The sequence below is a fragment of the Python bivittatus genome, unplaced genomic scaffold (genome assembly GCF_059951505.1).
Source record: "Python bivittatus isolate LINGU-HERP-01145 unplaced genomic scaffold, Pbiv_v1 ctg000340_np1212, whole genome shotgun sequence".
Taxonomy (NCBI): Eukaryota; Metazoa; Chordata; class Lepidosauria; order Squamata; family Pythonidae; genus Python; species Python bivittatus.
The window spans coordinates 5,779,688-5,800,352 of record NW_028277056.1 but is presented as its reverse complement, the minus strand read 5'-3'; the positions used below and the strand labels follow the sequence as shown (position 1 = coordinate 5,800,352).

The 20,665-nt window shown below is 47.2% G+C and overlaps 1 protein-coding gene across 3 annotated transcripts in view; it reads left to right on the top strand.

Annotated features, from left to right (window-relative positions):
- GAB2 (GRB2 associated binding protein 2) overlaps nucleotides 1-20,665 on the top strand; it is a 135,440-nt gene that overhangs the window by 809 nt on the left and 113,966 nt on the right. The window contains exon 1 of one of the 3 annotated variants that reach the window (XM_088140496.1): nucleotides 7,502-7,585. The exons of the other annotated variants lie outside the window; for them this stretch is intronic. Within the exon in view, the coding sequence (XP_087996622.1) occupies nucleotides 7,580-7,585 (6 nt within the window). The 5' untranslated portion in view covers nucleotides 7,502-7,579. Of the gene's footprint in view, nucleotides 1-7,501; nucleotides 7,586-20,665 lie in introns of those variants that run through there. 3 annotated transcript variants of the gene reach the window in all.

Sequence of the window (20,665 nt, the reverse complement as noted above, 5' to 3'; positions counted from 1 at the left end):
AGCCGAGCGCGGGAGGGAGGCAGGGCTGGCCGCTCCCCTTCCCCTGCCGGCCGGCCGTCCGCCCGGCGCGACCCTCGGCCACCCTCCACATCCCGATCGGCCGCGGTTCCTCGCCGGCTCGGCTCGGCTCGACCTGGCCCCGAAAGGGTTCCAAGGCGGTCCGGGCGGGGGGCGAGGAGAGCAGGTGCGGCCGCGCGCCCTGCCCCTCCGAGGGATGGAGCTGGCCCGGTCCGTGGGTAGCATCGCTTCTCCCCCCCGCCCCGTCCCCGCCCCCGCCCCCGCCGGCTTTTAATCCGGTGTGGCCCGGCGGGGGGAGGAAAGGCGCCGGCGGGTCTCAGCTCAGCCCCGCGGACCGCTTTCCCCCCGCCCGGCCATCGGGATTGCGTGGAGGGCCTTTCCCGCGGACCCTGCTTGCTTGTCCGCTGGAAAGAGGCGTGGGTCCGGATCAGGCGCCGCGAGAGCCGGGCTGGAGAACGCCGAGCGCTGGGCCAGCGGAGGCCGCCTGCCTCGGGGGACGTTGCTGTCCGCGGCCCGCGGTGCTGGGCCGGCAGAGGGCCCCCCTCCGCCCGGGGCTGGGGAAGGGGCGGCGGCGGTTCGCGCCGCTTCCCGGCCCAGCCGGAGCGACTCCAGCGCGGCTAGCCGGGCGGCAGGGCGGAGCCGCGTGGGGCGTCGGTGCAACTGACCGCCGCGCCGCCTCCCGCGTCTGGGCGGAGCGGGCTCTCCCCTTCCCGCGGCGGGGGTGCGCCCGGCGGCGGCTACAGGTGGCGGCGGCTGCGGCGTCGTTTGGGTTGGGGCGCTCGCGGGGCGGCCGCCTCTCCTGCTGCCGCCCGCCCCCTAGCGGCGCCGGGCGGAGGGGAGGGCGGGCGCTCGGCCCCGCTGCCGCCGCTGACCGCTCGGGAGACCGGGCGGGGTTCCCACGACCGCGGGGTGGCCCGGCCGGGGGAAAGCCGCGCGCTCGCCTTCGCGCGGGGCCCGCGCTGCGCTGCGCTGCGCTGCGCTGCGCTGCGCTGCGCTGCGCTGCGCTGCGCTGCGCTGCGCTGCGCTGCGCTGCGCTGGCCGCTTGCGACTTCGGATCGGCGTCGCGCGAACGGCGTGAGCGCGGAGAGGGGTTAACTGGCTCACCTGGTTCGGCGTGTTGCGCACCTGCGGTCGGGAGAGGCCCCGGGGCGGAACGCGCCCTGGGGCCGCCTCCTGATTTATGGCAGTTTCTCCTTCTCGGTGGAAGCGGTTTGCCTGCTGAAGTTATTGTTTAACTGCGGAGTTTTGCTGCCTGGACTGAAAAGCAGCCTGGCGTCCGTTCCGTTCAGAGGCTGGCCTGCTTTTTGTACGGGGGAGGGGGGGCCGGGGGCTCCCAGTGCGCCCGACCTATAGAAGTATCTGCGAGGGGGGGGAATCAAAAGAGCCAAGAGGGCAGCCCCACCGCTGCAATCCAAGCCCCGCACCCTTTTCTACGTGCATTGCAGGGTGCAGGGCTTGGATTGCCCCGTTGCGGCCGCCATTTTGACTATTTTGACCCCCTTTGCATTTTCACTGCCTGCTCCTTCCTTCAAATCAAAGTATAAACGCTGCTGAGTCAAGCGCCGCATCTAATAACTTTATGAGTGGGGATGTGGGGCAGGTTTGGGGGTCCTCGTCTTCTTTTGACCTACTTGTTTCGCCTCTAGCCCTGGAATCTTCTCCCATCTAAACGCTGACCAGCTCTGACCCTGCTTACCTTTCCAAGATCCACAGGGTCAGCCAGGCGCCCCGTTTCTATGGGTGGATGGAGTTTGCACGTAGGTATCGGCTGCTGCAATCAGAATCCCCTTTGAGTGCATCTTATTCCCACTTCTGTAACTCAGAAAACAACATCCATAAAAGTCCATACAAATTTGCCGTTGGCTTGAAAGTGAGCGATAAAAAATGACGTCTCTTTGGAGTTGAGCTCGGAGACAAACGCGTGTGGTTTACTTGATGAGAGTGGAAGTGATTTCTCTTGCTCAGGGATTTTTTTTTCAAGTTCGCAGTCGAGCTTACAACCCTGGCATTTCCTGGTGGTCTCAACTCCCTTCTGCTGACCCTTATCGTTAACCCAGGCATCAACTGGGCAATCCTTGCAACTCAACATCTTTTCCCAGAGAAGATGACCTTCTCTAAAGTAAAGGGTGCTTGGCCAGGAATACTTGTTGTCCTCCAGAAATTTTGGACTACACCTCCCCTACTCTCTGGTCATGGGCTATGCTGGCTGTGGCTGATGGGAGCAGAAGTCCAAAATTTCTGGAAGATGATCTACCTAAACCTTGATCTCTGCAAAAGCGTCCAGCCATGTCTTAAGGGGCTCGTGTAAGAGTTTACGTGACATCTGTTTTTGATGTTAACAACTACCTTTTTGAAGGAGTCTGTGCATGTATCTGGAGCTCGTGTGCAAGAAAATTTGGGTGGGGCCTCTATTTCCAACCCCTGGCCACTAAGCGGAAATTCAACAGGTGAAGTTTGCTCTGTAATGGACCTGTCATTGTCATCACCGATTACAAGGTTGGAGTTGTCTTTGGGTAGGATCTCCCGCCAAACGAATCCAGAATGTTTTCAGATATTTGAGAGTAGAAAGGAGTGAATTTAAGATGCGGTGGCGTATACTGTAATAAAAACTCGGTGTATTTGCAAAAGGCGTTACAGGGATGTGCCTTATCAATAACAGGTTGTTTGGGGGGTCCAACCACGTTCTCAGGAGCTCTGCAAAATATTAACCAATTTTGTGTGTTGCTGTGCAAAGTGAATCTCTGTTGGGTTCACGTTCCCCTTCTTGTTGTAAAAAGTCCAAGGTGCTTTGCGTCCGAATTCCAGGTCTCTGTTGCGGAACCCCTAACGTTAGAGATAAAAGTTCAGAGACAAACAGATTGTGAATAACAATCCTGTGCAGGTCTGTTCAAACAAACACCCCATTGCACTCAGTGGGACACAGCATCGTCCACAGATTTTGCAGCCTAAATGAGGGTTTATGAATCAGCAAACCCTGACTTTGGTCTGGCAAGGTTCTCCTGCCAGGGGTGAAGTGATGGATATGCCTTGGCTTCTATTAGTCCGAACGCCTGGACGCTGGGACTGCACGTTCCTAGTGCAGGGAGAATCCAGATTGGATCCTCAGGGGCTTTGAGATAGCCGTGCTCAATTAAAATGACCTTTAAGTAAGAGCAGGGCAGAGGGCTGGGGCATCTTCCTTGCAGTGAAATGAGAAGATTGGTGTGCTGGCTTACAAAATTCAGCACTGTGTAAAGAAAATAGAAAGGAAAATATTCTTCTTCCTGACTGCAAGAATCTCCTCCTGGTCTTTCTTCAGCTGCACTGGAAACATTTTGCAAGCTACTTAGGACCTGCTGATGGCCACTCTCGGTTTTTGGTCTTTGAAACTAGGCAAATAGGGCATCATAGCGTGTCGACCGACCTTGCTGCAGCTGATGTGCTGAGGTCAGAGTGCTTGAATCCAAAGCTGGCAGCATTTAAATATTGCTTCCCCTTGAGCTGGTGAACACATGTTATTTTCCCACTGCTGAAGAGCAGTCTTGGGTACAAACCCTGTGGGGGGAAGTTTAAATGTCTTGGCTTTAGCAACAGCCTTGCAAACTTTTCAGGGAGGGCTGATCGGACAGGCTGGAATCTCGGGGAATTTCGTGGCGTAGAGAGCCACGAATGTCATGGGTAGAGAGCCGCTGCATCTGGCCTGCGGATGAGGAAGAGGATGGTGATTTATTTTTATAGATAGACCACCCAGGCCTGCAAGACTGTTGGCCATCTACAAGTAAGATATATAAGAAACAATATACAGGGAGCTAAAAGTATACAAGTGAAAAGTCTGCAAACTGATGGAAAAGAGAGGATAAAGCTAAATGAAACCAAATGGTCACCAAACCAAGATGGGGTCAAACGTCCTTTGGAAGAGTCTGTTTGGAACAACTTCCAGAAGGTAGTTGGGGGGAGCCAACCGATGTCTGCTGGAAGGCCATCCCAAAGAATCGGTGCGGCTCCTGAGATTTTATCATGCTTGGTGGACGTGTACAAAAGCTAGAACATGCTGGATTCAAATACATGCACTGATTCAGAGGGCTTTAAAGATTAATATACAATTGAGACCAGAGGTCTTTGGGGGGGGGGGAACTGATAGGCAAATGGTTGGGGAAAAGTCACGGAGCTTTGTTTTTGTATATGATACCTGCAGCGAGATTTTTGTATGCACAAAGAGGGAGAGGCTCGGTAATACCTCCCATGGAGGAACGGTTGGTGAAGATGATGGAACTCGCTGAGATGGCCAGTTTGACTTCTTTGATTAGAGAAAAGACTATGTCTGTTGCTGACCGGAAACTCCTTATGGACATTTTGTGGAAAACACAAAGAAATCAAAGAAAGATCTTTCTCCAGGAATAATAGCTTGAATATGAATACAACTTTCCTCCCCCCCCACTTTTTTAAAAAAATTTTCAGACAGGAAAGATGGTTGGGGGATTCAATAGAGCATTGCCAGCTGTAATGATAGTAAGTCAGTAAGACAGCTGTCTGGGTTTTAGTTTTTGGGTGCACAAAATAGGAGAACTCAGCGGTCCTTTTCTTCAAATGGCTATGTAAGGATTTGGACAACAGGGCAGAACAGCCCTCGGGTCCTCCAAGATGAGAAAGATATTTGGAAGGGCAAGATGGCATGGGCACCTTATTTGGGGCAGCGCTGCCTCTGTAGCAGAAATAGGACCACAAGAGCGGGCGGATCATCTTTACAGTCTTACAACAAGCATCGCCTGTGAACGCTGGTTGTGCGATTGCAGAATTCCCAGTCTTGACATTGGGGATCTCCACCCTTTTCAAGTGAACAAGCACATTGGGAAGTGTGAGAGTCGGTTGAGGGGGCTTTCGCAAAATGGTTGCTGTGGGGGCTCGTCTGTTCAAATGGTGGTCCTGGCTGCTCTGCTTGGCCAGAAAACAGGTCGTGCCTTGTCCTCTTCCTTAACTCTCGCACAGGGATGGCTAGCCCCATAGAGGCCTGCTGTCTTCAGCCCCAGATTTTTCATTTTCTTGGACTCTCCTTTCCCTTTTTTAGAAATGTTTTTAAATTGATGTTTTATGTATTTATATATATTTATGTTTTTAATGTTCTGTGTGAGTCGCCCAGAGTTCCCCCAGCTCCCCTTACCTTGATCCTTGTCCCCAATAACGTGGACCCGCATCCTAGCAAAGCATTGACTTACAGTCACCCCGACTTCTATTTCTGAGAATTCCTCAAGGCAATCTCTAAGCCCCAGGAATGGTCTTGCCGTTAAACAATGCCGGGAGGGTGCCATCTGCTCCCCTAATTTTGTTTAAAATTAAGATAATCTTTTAAGCATTTAAAGAGCCAGTCTGCAAAGGAGTCTGGTAACTGTCAAGAGATGTGTCAGCGGGACACATTCTGGCCCAAAAGAGACCCAGGTGGAAACGATATTCCAGGGAAATATAAAAAAATGAAAGCATCGTGTTGTAGTAATCCATAGCAAACAAGAGAAGTGATTGAAAATAGTCAGCGCGTCAGCTACTTAATACGAAGGCCTGTTTTATCTTGCATGTAGCTCTGACAGACTGAGCAGGGTATTTGTCACAATTATCCATTAAAACACTTAACTCTTCCCCCGTCTGTTTACATTTTTGTCGAGCGCATCACACCCACGAGGAGCATTGCTCTCAGCACTGATATAGTCACAAGCTGATATGATCTGGCATAAAGAATAAAAATCCTGAATTGAGTTGACTTCATGGGTGTATCCTTGTAGTTTTCTGAACAGCAATAGCGTTTGCTGTTATGTTTGTACAGAATGGCTTTTTTTCCCCATCTAGAATTGGGGTTTCCTAGTGGCCCCCTTTCCAACCAGTAGGAGCGAGCACAGTTCAAAAATGATTGGGAAGAAGCGCTTTGGACTTCACCCAAGCGCAGCACCTCTGCTGTCATTAAAGACGCCGTTGCATTACGCGTGGCGTTAACCTGAATGAGTGCAGGTCGGCCACACTTGCTCCCAATCGTTTTGGATCCAGGCAGAGCCCCGCTAGCCAGGTACAACGCTGCTGAGCTGCTTCATTCAAATCAGCCTGTAGTGACACGTGTCGGTCTTGCAACTGTACAAAGTGACTTGCCGTCACCTTTTTCCAAGATTTTTGTTTTTCAACTTCTACCATCTGAGTTTTTCTGGCAGCTTTCCATCCAAATACTAACCGGGTTTCATTCTGCTTAGGGTTTTTGTTGTTGTTTTTTGAGAAAAGGCATTACTTTCTCCACTGTGTGTGTAAAAGCGTCACTTTTACAGAGAGAATTGGTCCACCATATTCCGTGGTGCTGCCACTGACTGTCCATCTACAAATGCAGTTCCCATTTTACTGATTTTTTCTTTGGCCTCATTAGCTCCTCAGGAGCAAAACAGGATTGTCACAGTTTTCAAAAAAGAAGCATTTCAGGAGCGGGGTAGATCATTTGTTCCATCTCTTGCATTAAAGTTATACGTCCAGTGTGGGGTGATAAGCATTGATTTATTTTGGAATAGGTATAAGTTATGAACTTACTTATGAAAAGGTCTGCTGATCCTTTCCTTTTGTTGCAAGTTTGTGTGTGTGGCCGGGGCCCTGCATTGCACTGGACTGCAATGGGGCTGGTTTGGTTTTGGTGCAGAATGGCCCTAGGGTTTGTAAGTCACGATTTACGGCTTCACACGATACATGAGAGGTTAGTGGGGAAGATGCTGGACTAGCAGCTGGGAGACCGTGACTTCTACAGAACGTTTTCAGAAATTCTGCAGAAAGAAGACTGCGTGGAGACTCCCGTGGAATCACCAAGAGTTGAGACTAACCGAAAAGGCATTTTAAAATAAAAACTTCAGATCAGTTGTGGTTTGTTTAATTCAGTAAACCCTGCCTGGATGTCCTGTTCAAAGGGTTAAAAAGTCCAAAGATAAAGTGGGAAAAAACTTCTAGTTGGGTTGGGAGGCGGGCTGGAATTCATCAGAGGGAGAGAAATCAGCCTAAAAGTGGAGATCCATGGGCAAATGAATGGATCCACAGGTAATGGATCGTGGGAAGAGAGATGGAAAGCAGCTTTTCCAACTTACAAATGTTATTAAAAGACAGATTTCGTGAGCTGCAGATCACTTCATCAGACACCTGGAGTGGCCGGTGCATCTGATGTCTCCGCGCTGCAGCTTCTGCCTTTTCAGGAAATCTGGTGGTCAGCAAAGTTGCTACCAGACTCCTGATTTCTTGCAGAACGGAGGCACTGGATACCTGAAGCGACCTTCATTTTCAAGCATGTCTAAAATTACAGAAGTGCCATTCTTATCCAGATGTTTCTAGCCAGGCCAATGACTTTTTCTCCTCCGGTACATTCGTTGCAGGAATTTTTTGCAGAGAAGACTTTTCTTCCTCCCTTACCTCTTGCCACACCCCCTTCCCTTTTCTCCTTTGATCTCTCCCCCCTTATCGCCTTCTCTCCTTTTGATCAAGCACTTTTGCCCCAGAGGTGTGGCCGTCCGCAGCCACAACAAACTAAAACATGTTGTGTGTGTGTTTGGATACCGTTCCCATTAGCGCTTGTCATTGAATGCTCGTGAGTACTTTTGAAGATGGGAAGGGCTGTTCCCTGGAAAGGACGGGTTGGGGGGAAATCAATTAGCATCTGGAAACCAGAAAGGCCGGATTGCTTTTCTAATCGGGGTTCGAAATGTGGGGCTTGTGAGTGCGCAGGTGCTTTGGGACTCGCTGTTGGAAGGGGGTTGTGTGTTTTACAGATACTGAAAGGGTGGTTTTGTTTTCGAAGGGGCCTTGTCAAGGAGAGAGTCTAGGATAGCAGGTTGCAGAAAGGGAGAAAGAAAAAATGGCTTTGCTTCCTCTAGTACTGTATTTTTTCAAAATTGAATCCTTTCCCAGGCCTGCTGGTGCTTTGCGTGGAAGGGCCTTGCAGGATTGGAACACGTTTGACACCCTATTGCAGCATTTCTCAACCTTGGCCGCTTGAAGATGTGTGGACTTCAACTCCCAGAATTCCCCAGCCAGGCTGGCTGGGGAATTCTGGGAGTTGAAGTCCACACATCTTCAAGCGGCCAAGGTTGAGAAACACTGGCTTATCGAATCCCCCAACCTTGCTTAGAGCAGTTAACCAACTGCCTCTGTAAGCAGATGACCTATCCGGCTGTGTGCTCTTTCCAACCGTGTGAGCTTTGGAGTCGTTCTGATTTTTATTTTTTAGGGTGGCCTGCAGGCTGTTGTGTAAAACTGCAGGATGGTGCACGTGTCTCAAATGTTCAGCCCTTCTAAAAGATGGTCGTCCTCCAGATATGTGGATTTCAACACCCTGGATTCTTAGCACTGGGAGTTGAAGTCTTCTAAACATCTGGAAGGTCATCTTGGGGAAGAATGGTCTGCTGTTAACTCAAGAATGTGACAAATCTCTTCTTCTCAGTCTTAGCTTACAGCCAGGGGTGAGGACCAGTTAGTTTTCCATGCATCTTGGGGTAAAGAGAACTAATTTGGAGTATTTCAGGAAAGGATCAGTTACAGACCTTGTCTGTTCTCCTGATACGTTCAACCCAAAAGGGGTTGTATTCTATAAGTAAATAGGGGATTGATTTGATCTGGCTGCCTGCTTAAAACTTTGCTAAGACTTCAAGAAAGATTCATGTTATCTGGCTACTGGACAGACTCTAAATGTTTTAAATAAATGTTTTTTAAAAAAGAAAGAAAACGTTGGCACAGCTCCAATCCCCAGTTACCTTTCCTTGTTTGTAGAAACAGCTTGATTGACTGTTGTGTAAATATTTTGCCAAAGATGGATAGGTTTATGGTGGGGGGGGGGGGAGGCTTTCTTTTGGCTACCACCCAAGGTAAAAGTGTCAGATCTTTGCATGAGTGGGTTTGCTAGAATAAGCCGCACACGTGGCTGAATCTGTTTTTCAGTTTTGGAATCTGAAGGAGACATTTGGTTGGGCCTGAGACCGCAATATTTAAATTTCCCCAGTTGTGTCTTTTCCTGCTTAGCTTAGTAGCCAATTTGCAGAGGCCAATAGTGAATATTTAGCTAAAGACCTAGAGGAACAACAGTTGCCCCCACTTGGGCAGGTCACAACTTCTGGAGAGGGTATGCACGTTGCAAGTTGCTCAGAATTTAAGAACATTACAAAAATAAGTGTAGTTAGCAACCAAAAACCCAAACCACACATTGGAAAATCTAGGTTTAAATCTCACTATTGCCATGAAATTGTTGAAGGTCTCAGCCAAACTATTATCTCAGAGTTTTGGTGCTGCAGGATGGGAGAAAAAATTGTCTGGCCACCTTCGCTGAATGATCTAAAGATGTTTGACTAAAGAAAGCATGTGAATCTTTTTGAACATTGGAAAGCTGTTCAACAAGTAATGACGACAACAACAACAATGTTGTGGGGGTAAGTTGAGGCCAGGTTCCAGCTTTTCTGGCATCCAAAAGTATGTGTCTCTTCTTTGGAAAGTGTGGTTGGACATCCTCACAAAATGGTTGCAGTGGTGGGTCTTCATCCCACGGAGCTTCATCCCATGGACCATTGTGATCAGAAGCCCAGTAGGTCTGAGGTGAAAGGCGCACTTCTTTGAACCCACAGTTTTCTGCTCTATCCTATGTCTTATTCCAAAGAAAGGTAGGTTAGTTTCCCTAAAGTGGTCGAGTGTTCATTGGTTTATTTGTTTACAAAAATAGGAAGATTTTCCCCAAAGCAAAGAGACAAAAACAGCATGTTTTGCATTGCCCAGATACAAACATCACACTCTTTCCTACACACCCTAAGCCCAGAGTCTACAAACCAAAATTTCAGAGCTGCAGGATCGGCAAGGCCTCCCCCCTAAATATCTCAGGTTTAGTCCCCAAAGCCATTAACGTTTGTAACTTTTATAATGTGTTAATGAAACAGCAAGGTCATATTAGGGCAGCGTTTCTCAACTTTAGCAATTTTAAGTTGTGTGGACTTCAACTCCCAGAATTCCCCAGCCAGCCATGCTGGCTGGGGAATTCTGGGAGTTGAAGTCTACACATCTTAAAGTTGCCAAGATTGGGAAACACTGTATTAAGATATACATGAAAAGTAATCCTAGAAGCTACATACAGTGGATTTCATTTAATTACATTTGAGTGAAATTTAGTCCAATTTAATTTTTGTCCTGGCCCACATGCCTCTTTGTTCTGGTCCCACCTCCTTGTTTTTAGAAAGTGGCCACTAGAAATTTGAAGAAAACACCCAGCCCTCAGCTTGGAAGAAACTGCTCCATCCAGACCTCTCTCCGTGGCGAACCTGCCCACGTTGGCTAGAGGATCTTAAGAGTTGCAACTTATAAACACATCTGGAGGAGCACCAGGTTGGGGAAGCTGTTAAGAACTGAATGCTGTGGGTTGACAAGGTCCGTAGGTCCATTCCAGATGTTGCGCCAGGTGCAGAGTTTAACTCCAGGGCTGTAGCTGCACCCAACAGGTCACTTGTGAACGAACTCAAGTGGGAGGATTTAGCCCTGGAGGAAAAAAAAGATGGCCTGATACAGCTGTTAACCCTGACATCACATCCTGGATCTTGGACCTGGGAAACAATGTGCTTCTTGATTTCAATATCAATCTGTGCTCTTCCCATTGAAAATTCACATCTGATGCTCTGCGCGAACCCGGGAGGAATGGGAGGGGAGGAGAAGCTGAAAAAGCTGTAGCATAATCAAACAGAGGATGCAGAAAACCATGTTTTCCCTGCTGACTTCCTGCAGATCGGGGTGCTCTTTAGGAGCATAATGTTAAGTCACTGCCAAGAAGCTGCTCAGAAACATGTTTTGGAAAAAATCAGGAACGTAGGAAAATGTCAGTTATGCCTCAACTGATTCCAGTTGTATCCCATCACGAAAGATAATGTTTAGATTCTTTGTTTTTCCTTTGAAAACTTGCATTAGACGGGAAAAGGCCCGTGGAAACTGGAACCTTGGGAATTTTTTAAATCCACATGATTTTTTTAAGGGGGGCAAAAATGACCAAAAGTGAGATTATAATGCCTGCTGAGAGAAAGAAGTGCACACCTTGGAAATCAGAGTTACAGTCGATATTCTTGATGCCTACAAACCCCACAGTGCCTACCCTGGCGTACAGTTAATTATACAATTAAAATTCTGCGATACAGGGCAAACAGTATCTTTGGAAAGTGGGGAAAGGAATAAAATCCAAAGTGCTTTTCTGTTCTTGGGATTGTCACTTGACAGCGTGGAACCATATTGGCTGCCCCTGACGCAGAAACTGGTTTTAGCCAGAATAGCTTAAAGGAGTAAAATTCTGCATCCCTGGACAGATTAGTATTTGCACAGAGACAACCCATAAATGTTTGTGCAGAAGGTCTGGCTCTACGGTTTTATGGGCCTCGGGTACAATCAGATTGACGGCATTGACTTGGATTCTGTTTCTGAAAAGGCGCAGGATTGCAAATGCAGCCGTCCGCAACGGCGGATAGGAAACGGTGTGCAAAAATGTGGCAGCTTTAAAGTGGGCAGAAGGGTATGGTGTTTGCCTTTGCACATGTTCTGCCTCACTTTGGGAGATCCAGACTGTAGACGCGCATCGCCCTTGGGGAACCCAACCCCAGACAAGGCCTTCTCAGTGGTGTGTCCCGTTTTTGGAATCTTCTCCCAAAGGCCCATTTTCTCGGTTGGTTGGTTTTCTGAATGTGTTTGTTTCGATCCACGTTTCATTATATCGCTCTTGTTTTAAGGACGAGTTATTTGGCAGTGCCTCACAGGTGCCGAGAAGTGTTTTAATGCTACCCTTGGTGGGTTTTATATTTTTAATTTAAAAAACGCCTTTCTGTTTCATCTCTTGCATTGAAGATGCAGGTGGTCCTTACTGTTTTAGAGCTACAGTACTGTGGGAAGCGTAAAGGTGGACAAAAATCTCTAGTATTCCCCAAAGTCTGTTTGCAAATATGTGTGGGTGTACGCGGATCCTCGCCGTTATTTTTCAGATGCTGAATTCTGCAATCAGGAGAATCTGTTGAAGGATTTGTGTAGGTCTGGGGCTGAATCTACATTTTTAGTTAGACCGGCCTCTGGATTCCTTTCTCTCCAGATATTGTAGAGTTTTCTGCAAGCCCTAAAGATTTGCTGGGATGCTAAATTAAAATCTGAACGCATAGCTCAGTTGCTTCCCTTTGCAGATCCTCCTGAACAGATTCACACCGAAGGGACAGAAAGGGCTTTTCAAAATACAGTAGCTACGCAAAACGAGCACTTGAGTTGCACAGAGATCTGCTACACCTGTGCAAAATAATCAACTCTGCAAGACACCTTTGCAAATGGGCCGTGATTTTTGCACGCACATTTTCAGCTGGTCACTTGTGAATTTAAATGCGGCATCTGCACAAGAAGGGTGAAGAAACTGAGCCTCACTGCTGCATCCCCAAATGTGGTGCTCTTCATCCTGGGTGCTAAAAGCCCTAGTTTCTTCCCCAAAGGGTCCGTGATTGTGAAGGAGCCTCACCCACAACTAACAGCCACAGAAGAGCAGCTGGCATTCCTCGGTTGCGCTCTCCTCTGGGACCTGCAGGCCATCTCCCTTGATGCCCATCAGGCTGTTTGCTCTCCCTAACTTTTTAAATACTTAAATGCAGAACAGATGGGGAAGTTGGCATAGGAATGTGCCATTTGGCCTGATCTTTTATTTCCAAACATGCCTCTGGATTCTAAAACCATTCTTAGAAAATAAAATGGGGTTGGGGGAGACTTCAGCCCTGGGCTTTTTCTGGAATGGGGCCCTTTGCCTAGGCCAGTGTTATCCAAACTTGGCCACTTTAAGATGAGTGGACTTCAACTCCCAGAATTCCCCAGCCAGCCATGCTGGCTGGGGAATTCTGGGAGTTGAAGTCCACTCGTCTTAAAGTGACCAAGTTTGGACAACATTGGCCTAGGAAAAGAAGGGGGCAAACTGCAGAGGACAGGTGGCTCTGCCCTTGGTCATGTGACCAGAAGGGGGGATTAGAAAGGAGCCATCAGCAATATTCCAAGCCTTTGCCCCACTTTGCTTCTCCCCTATGGGAATATTTGGTTGTCGTTTTTTTTCCCCCCTGCAGCCCCCTGCCTTTTTGGAACTCGATCTTTCTTTTGTTTTTTAATCATGACTTTATTAATTTTTTTGAAAAAAAGAACAGTAAAAACTAACCAAAGCTAACATTAAGAAAGAGAATATGGAAAGGAGAAGGGATTGGAAAAAGAGAAAATAATAAAAAAGAAAAGTGCAGAAAAGAAAAGGAGAAAAAACAACCACAGGAGGAAAAGAATGGACTTCTGACCCTCCCCGCCGCAGATTTCAGTTAACAATATACTTGCTTTAAATTTACTGGAACTCCACCTTTCTTTTGCCCGTTTCTTCCCGCCACACCCCAAATTTGCTCCCATCCTGTTCAGTTTTTGGAGAGTTGTGCTGGCAGAGAGAGAGACAGATCCTGACTCTCTCTCTATAATTTAATAATTTGCACAATTTCATAGGATTGGCAGGAATAGCAAAGAGAGGACGCAGCGTGGAGCAGTGTGTCTCCAACTTGGCTGTTTTAAGACAGGTGGACTTCAACTCCCAGAATTCCCCAGCCAGCCATGCTGGCTGGGGAATTCTGGAAATTGAAGTCCACCTATCTTAAAGTGGCCATGTTGGAGAATACCTGGTGGGCAACCCTTTGTGTCTGACCATGCCCATCTCTGGCAGCTGTTTTGTGAGCTCCCCCATGATGTTTTCGGAAAGCAGATGAGGCACGAAATTAGCACGTGCCACTCCGAGTGGTCAGAAGAGCTAGATGGACGGAGGAGACCACTTTTGCAGAACTCTCACCCCCATTATATCTGGTGGCTTTGCTCGGATTGCACAATGTTGTGTCACGAGCGCTTCAGGGCCCTTGTTCCTTTCAACCTCCCTTCGTTGAATCACCCCCTGGAACGGGCAGGGGTGGAAAAGGCTGTGCCCGCTTGGACATGCTGCTAGCTGGCGGTCTGCCATGCCTGCTGGGGTTATGGGAAGGACAGACTGCTTGTCCTTAAAAATCCTTATGGGGCTGGAGGACTGCAAAGGAAGATAAATCACTGGTGGTTGGTGCTGAGCGTGACCCGCCGAGAGTAATGGCTGAAAAGGAAAACCGGCTTTCCACGAGGATAAACGGCTGCTTGGGGAACCCTGGAGTGGCACGCAGCTGGGTGATCTATTGCAGGGGGCTGAAAATCACTCCAAATGTGCTGGAACAGCATTGGGCGCATCAGCAAGGCCTTTCTTAATGAGCTTTGGTGCATCGGGCTGCGTTAGATCACCTTGTGGCTCGAGAGCAAGGTCTTTGTAAGCCTGGGTAGCGATTTCGGCTGCTCTTGAAGTTAACAGAGTTTGACCTTGGCTCAGCGGTAGGAAGCTGGTTTGGCTGCAGAAGGCGCAGGCCGGGCCCATTCGGGTTGCAGAGAGCTCCCTATGCTCCATGCAGACCTGATACTGGAACGGAGAATCTTTGAATATGGGGAGTCCCCAGTATGAGAACGAGTTCCGTTCCCAAGGTCTGTCCTTAAGTTGAATTTGTATGTAAGCCGGAACAGTGTTATTGTATAATACTATATAAGTCAGCTTTTCTCAAGCTTGGCAACTTTAAGATGAGTGGACTTCAATTCCCAGAATTGGCTAGGGAATTCTGGGAGTTGAAGTCCACTCATCTTAAAGTTGCCAAGCTTGAGAAACACGGGTGTAAGTAGTATTGTGTAATGAACTTGAACCATTGTGTATTTAACTCAAATTTTGCTACAATAGGCTCCGTTCTTAACTATGGGTCATCCTTAAACTGGGCGTTCTTATTTCACATATACATACTACCTGTATACCATTTTATACCCCAGTGGTGCTAGCTGTAACTTGGATATGTCTACCCCATCTTAGCTTCTTGTTCTTGGATTTACAGGTAGTCCCCAGTTTAAGAACAAATTCCATTCCCAAGGTCTGTCCTTAAGTCGAATTAGTACGTAAGTCGGAACAGTATTATTGTATAATACTGTATAAGTAGTATTGTGTAATGAACTTGAACCGTTGGGTATTTAACTCAAATCACTGTGTATTTAACTCAAATTTTGCTACAACAGCTCTGTTCTTAACTATGGGTTGTCTGTAACTCGGGTGTTCTTAACCCAGGGACTACCTGTATCTCCCTCATCTCAACACCGATCCGTTCTCTCATTGAATCGAACTGCAAGTTCCCATTTAACTTCTGACAAGCTTCAGCTCCCATGTTGCACACCCTCAAGTCCAGCATCCCCATGTGTGCCTTCCACATTAGTATGAACTCTGGGAACTCTACTGTACTTCTGAATAGCTGGAGGGGACAAGATGGGCTGCGGGTTACCATGTGAAGGATGAGTTTTGCTGGTATCTAAAGAAGCAGCATGGTGGTAGCAAACCAGTCATCAAGAATTGGGATTTTTTAAAGAGTAACCCTCATGGTTACTTTCATCCTAAATATCTGAACAAGAAGGAAATAGATTGTTGTTCCCTAAGGGGTGTTTGGCAAAGGGTCGCGATCAGCAAGTCATTATCACTGTCTTCACCTCCTTCATTTCATTTTCCCCCCGATGCCTCCTTTCTCCTTCTCACACCACCAGACATGCGTGGAAATCGATTCTTCTGTTAGAATAACAAGTCATCATTTGATGGAACGGGCATATATCCAGGAAAGTGCCTGATAGCCCGTCAGCTTTCTCTAGGCTGATGCAGATGACCCAAAAGGGGGTTGGCGGTCATGTGAAAAACTTGTCCAGTGTGCAGGACGGTTCTATCCAGCAATGGCAGCGGGTTCTTTTGGAGAACTAGTTAATAAGGAAGCCGGAGGATCTTCTGGTGTCTGGATTGCGTAGCAAGAAACCTCATTTGGGGAGAAAAATTGGCAGTTCCTGGGGACGCTTCATGGCCCTGAAAGCTTTGATAACCTCAAAACGATGCATGGATTATTTGCTCTCCCCTGCATGAGATTCAGGAGCCGCGGTAGTCATTTTACTTTTCAATCTCTTTATTCTTCTTCTTACAGATGCTAACGGAGTCTCCCTCCCCCACCAAGGAACATCCACTCAGCATCTCAGGCAAATCAATAAAAGGCATTTGGGCTGGTTGCTCGGGAAGAAGGGAGGGGAAGGACGGCAGCGTGCATTTTCTAAGCCTTCTTTTCATCCGCCTCCCAGATTTTTTCAGTGTGCATTTTTGAACGGCCCCCTGTAAACCTTAGGGTTGCTCCTGAGCCTCCTCCAGAGATCACTACCGCCTTACAATGTTTCAGAAGAGAGAAAGAATTCAAGAGGGGGGTATCTTCATGCATGCCCTGTTCTAAATGTTATTTAATGGCCAAAGAAACCAAATTGGGCTTTCCTCACTCACAACCTTGCCCGGGCTCTGCCCCTCTCTGGTTTGGGGTGCTGTCACTCAAAGGCCAAATGGAGCGTCAGGCCTTAAAAAATTGGACATTCCTCATGGAGGGCGACCTTGAATCCTGATCACTGAGCAAGCTATGGCTCAGCCGTTGAGGCAAAGGGACCAAGGATGTGCTAAGGGTCATTGCATTTCTGTTCCAAGTGGGGTTAGTGTTGTTTTCCACCAGGTTATTTGTGATTAGCTCTTTCTTCAAGCAGATGGTTGGGCGAAATGTGGTTGCAGCTTGAAGGGAGGTCCACAATTGCTTGGGACGCTCTAACATCAGTAGTCTGTGTTTTTATATACGTGGGGGTATGTGCCTTCAAGTCAGTCTTGGCTCCTGGCGATGCCTGAACAAGTCCCTGCAATTTTCTCTGCACCATTTTTGGAAGTCGTTGATTCTTCCTGGGCTGAGAGAGAGGGGCCGGCCCAACATCGCCCAGCTGGCTTCGTGCCCAAGGCAGGACCAGAACTCACAGTCTCCCGGGTTTTAGTGTGGTGCCTTTAACCACTGCAGCGAGCTGTCTCTGGTGTCTGTATCCATGCATATCTACAATTCCCTGGTTCAGCCTTCCCCCGGCGAGGTATTCGTGGATGAGCAAGTTAATAGGAAAATATTTGCTTAAGATGGAAAATGGGAAGACTGCCACTAAATGTCATGCATAAATATTAAAGCTGTGCTAGTTGATGTGTAGGATTCCTGGGGTTGAGATGTGCAGGATGGGGTCATGGTTGTCTCAAAATTGGTCCTTCGATATTTTCCTCTTAGCAGCAATAGGTGACCTCTCCTCTTCTTTTCCAGAGCTATAAATATCACTTTTTAGGATGACTAAAAAGCATAATCCGCGGTGCGCCTTGCAAGGCCTTTCCTTGGGATATCGTTCCTGTGTCTGTTTTGTCTCACCAAGCCTGGGGCTGATGCAAACGAAAAGGCATCTGTTGTTGCTGCATTTTGGCCTTTCGGAAACGGTCGCTGAAAAGGAAGGAATCAATTTGAGAATGAGTAAATGGTCTAACAGCATCACGTACAGCCTGGCCTGCCAGCTCTACATAAGGGGAAATGGATAAAGCAATTGGGATTCAGAGTGATTTTAATCTACTTTCTTTCTCTAACTCCAGCTCAGAGCAGTTAGGAACATGTGTGTGCCACGGAAGGAGAGGCTACTCAGCCCTAATTAAGGATGCCCACAATGAGGTTTAATGCAATTTTGATAATGCACTTTGAATAAAACCACATGTCTCTGCTTTATGAGCCCGTGCCAAGAGGATGGATGTTGCTTGGAGGACTTGTGACCGATGCACGGAAGGGTTCCAGGCATTGCTGCAGACGTGCCTGTTCGGGGAGGGGAAAAACATAGAAATCTTTCCCCTTCCATCTCAAGGTCTTTGTTCCAGGGAGTACAGTCACCCCAGAAGACAACGGTACGCAATGCAACCATTGCATAGATTTCTTGAATCACAGCTTGAATGTAGTTGCTGTTCCTTTAAAACGTTTTTCAATTCCAGCACAGCTTAGCAGAGGTTCACATCACAGCGATCAGCACAATTTTTCCTGGCTTAATATAAGGAGGGAGGTTATTGAAACCAATAACAATCATTCAATTATCTACGTTGATAATAAAGTAATGCATTAGTAATACATTGATAATAAATAGTCGGATAGTTGTGAAAAGTGACCTTATAGCTCCAGAAAGATTTGCCAGTGTAGAAAAAGATCAAGAGTCCATTAGCATCTTTTCAGACTAACACATTTAAATAATCAAGTGTCTTAATATATAAGTGATTTTTTTTTTTAATTTGAAAAAGCATTAACCGACTTCTGATTTTGGGTTACCGTAAACCAGTGTTTCTCAACCTTGGCAACTTTAAGATGGGTGGACTTCAACTCCCAGAATTCCCCAGCCAGCCATGCTGGCTGGGGAATTCTGGGAGCTGAAGTCCACATATCTTAAAGTTGCCAGGGTTGAGAAACACTGCTGTAGATTCACCCACAATATCTCCTTTATAGAAAAGACAGAAAAGTAGCAGGGGAAAAGTAGCGATTCAAATAGCAAGTTATAAAATAGAGAACCGTTTTATGTTCTTCACGCACAGTTACGCAGAGAAAGATGAACCAAGTTCCTTTTCATCTCCTATTTTATAGGACTCCAACCAACTGGTATCCATCAATCTTGGCATGGAATATTGTTTAGGAGCAATAGAAGAGAAATATATGTAGCTCAGAGTTGAACTGTGGAGTCCTTGGTGCTCTCTGGGCTTGGTTGTTGGCTTACAGGTGTTTCATTACCCGACTAGGTAACATCATCAGTGCGAGGGAGGGTGGGGTTTTCTCCCTGTTTATATACAGTAGCCTGCCCTGTCAGTGTTGGTGGGGGTGTGGTTCCTCCTTGGTAGTCCCTTGATTAGGGTATTGTTTTCTGCTTGGAACTACCCAGGAGAAAACCAGACCCTCACCAACTCTGGCAGGGCAAGCTACTGTATATAAACAGGGAGCAAACCCCACCCTCCCTTGCACTGATGATGTTACCTAGTTGGGTCATGAAACATCTGCAAGCCCAGAGAGCACCAAGGTCTCCACAGTTTAGGAGCGATTTAGGGAAGGGTCTTGAACTCTTCTTGCTCAAGGAAGTTGGCTGTGTCAGCTTGGCTGGCTTTTGATATTTTTATTCATCAGTCATCCTTTGATCTTCTCTTGGTCTTTGGCACGTAATTGTTTTCGTCTACCTAGCATGCGATTGGATTTTCACGCACCTGTGCATTCAGATGGATTGTATGTACATCATATAGTTCATAAGCTCAGTGCGGGATCCACCGCAATCACTAGAAGAAGTTTACTTGCTGGGCAAGCCTGTAGGAAGTTAGACCCCTCGCTTCATCACGCTCCCCATTGTTTATGTTTTAAGTTTTATTGATTTTATTGTAATTTCTTTGCTTGACTGTTGGGAGCCGCCCAGGTTGTTGAGTTAGGTGGTGTACAAGTTTAATAAATAATTATTATTATTATTATTATTATTATTATTATTATTATTATTATTGCATTAGGTTTCTCTCTGGTTCAGGTAGTGTGATGGAATGGAATTATGAAGGCCAAGCTCAGGGAGATAAACATTTTCTTAGCTCTCCAGAACCGCGTGGGAGGAACAAGAGGATGAGACTGGCACCTCCCTGAGGAATTCACACTGTTGTGGCTGGAGGACTTTGGGAGCTGGGGTTTGAGTCTGGGAAGATTGATGTCAGGCCTAGCCCGAGGAACTCCAAGAGACCATGTAAATTCAGTCCAGCTATGTTTATTAGCTACAACCTCTAGCAAGAATCTTCCCAGACTAAAACCCCAGTTCCCAAAGTCAACCAGCCACAACAATGTGAATTCCTCAGGGAGGTGCCAGTCTCATCCTCTTGTTCCTCCCACACGGTTCTGGCGAGCTAAGAAAATGTTTATCTCCCTGAGCCTGGCCTTCATAATTCCATTCCATCACAGGTAGCCTTTGGTTTCTGTAAATCCAAAATGTCAGTTCCTGTCCTGCGCTGCTGGAATATTCCATCCCCTCATGGACTACAGTTGGTCATTCCATCGTGTCTTGACTCTAGCTACGTGCTCTTTGGGGGGCTACCTTTGAAAGTTGTCAGGAAATTTGAAATTAGTGCAAACTATAGCGGGTTGTCCTGGAGAAAATCAGTGTATGTGCTTGATAAGAATTGACACCGACTTTATGGCACATCATCAGTCTAAAGTATTAAGGTTTCATCGGCAGGAAAGGGACTTGCAGATAGGCCCAAAATGAAAGACCGATTTGGGCTGCTTTTGCATCTCTCCGCGGGTGGAATACCTTTGACGCCCACTTCTCTCTTTTTTTAGAAGAGCTGCTGAGAAACTTCTCTTCCAGCCAGGCTTTTAATCGTTAATTCATGCTGCCATTTTAAAGGACATCCTTTAGAAATGTGTATGGGGTGCTGCATTGCAGGCTTTTTATCATCAGCGGCCTTAAGTGTGCAGATGGACTAGAAAGGTGACCTACAGATCAAATGCAAGTACTGTTTTATGGCTTAAGGCAGTGTTTCTCAAGCTTGGCAACTTTAAGATGTTTGGACTTCAACTCTCAGAATTCCCCAGCCACCAGAATTCTAGGAGTTGAAGTCCAGACATCTTAAAGTTGCCAAGCTTGAGAAACACTGGTTTAAGGAAATACAGAAACTGTCAAGAGTCTACATCAGTGTTTCTCAACCGTGGCAACT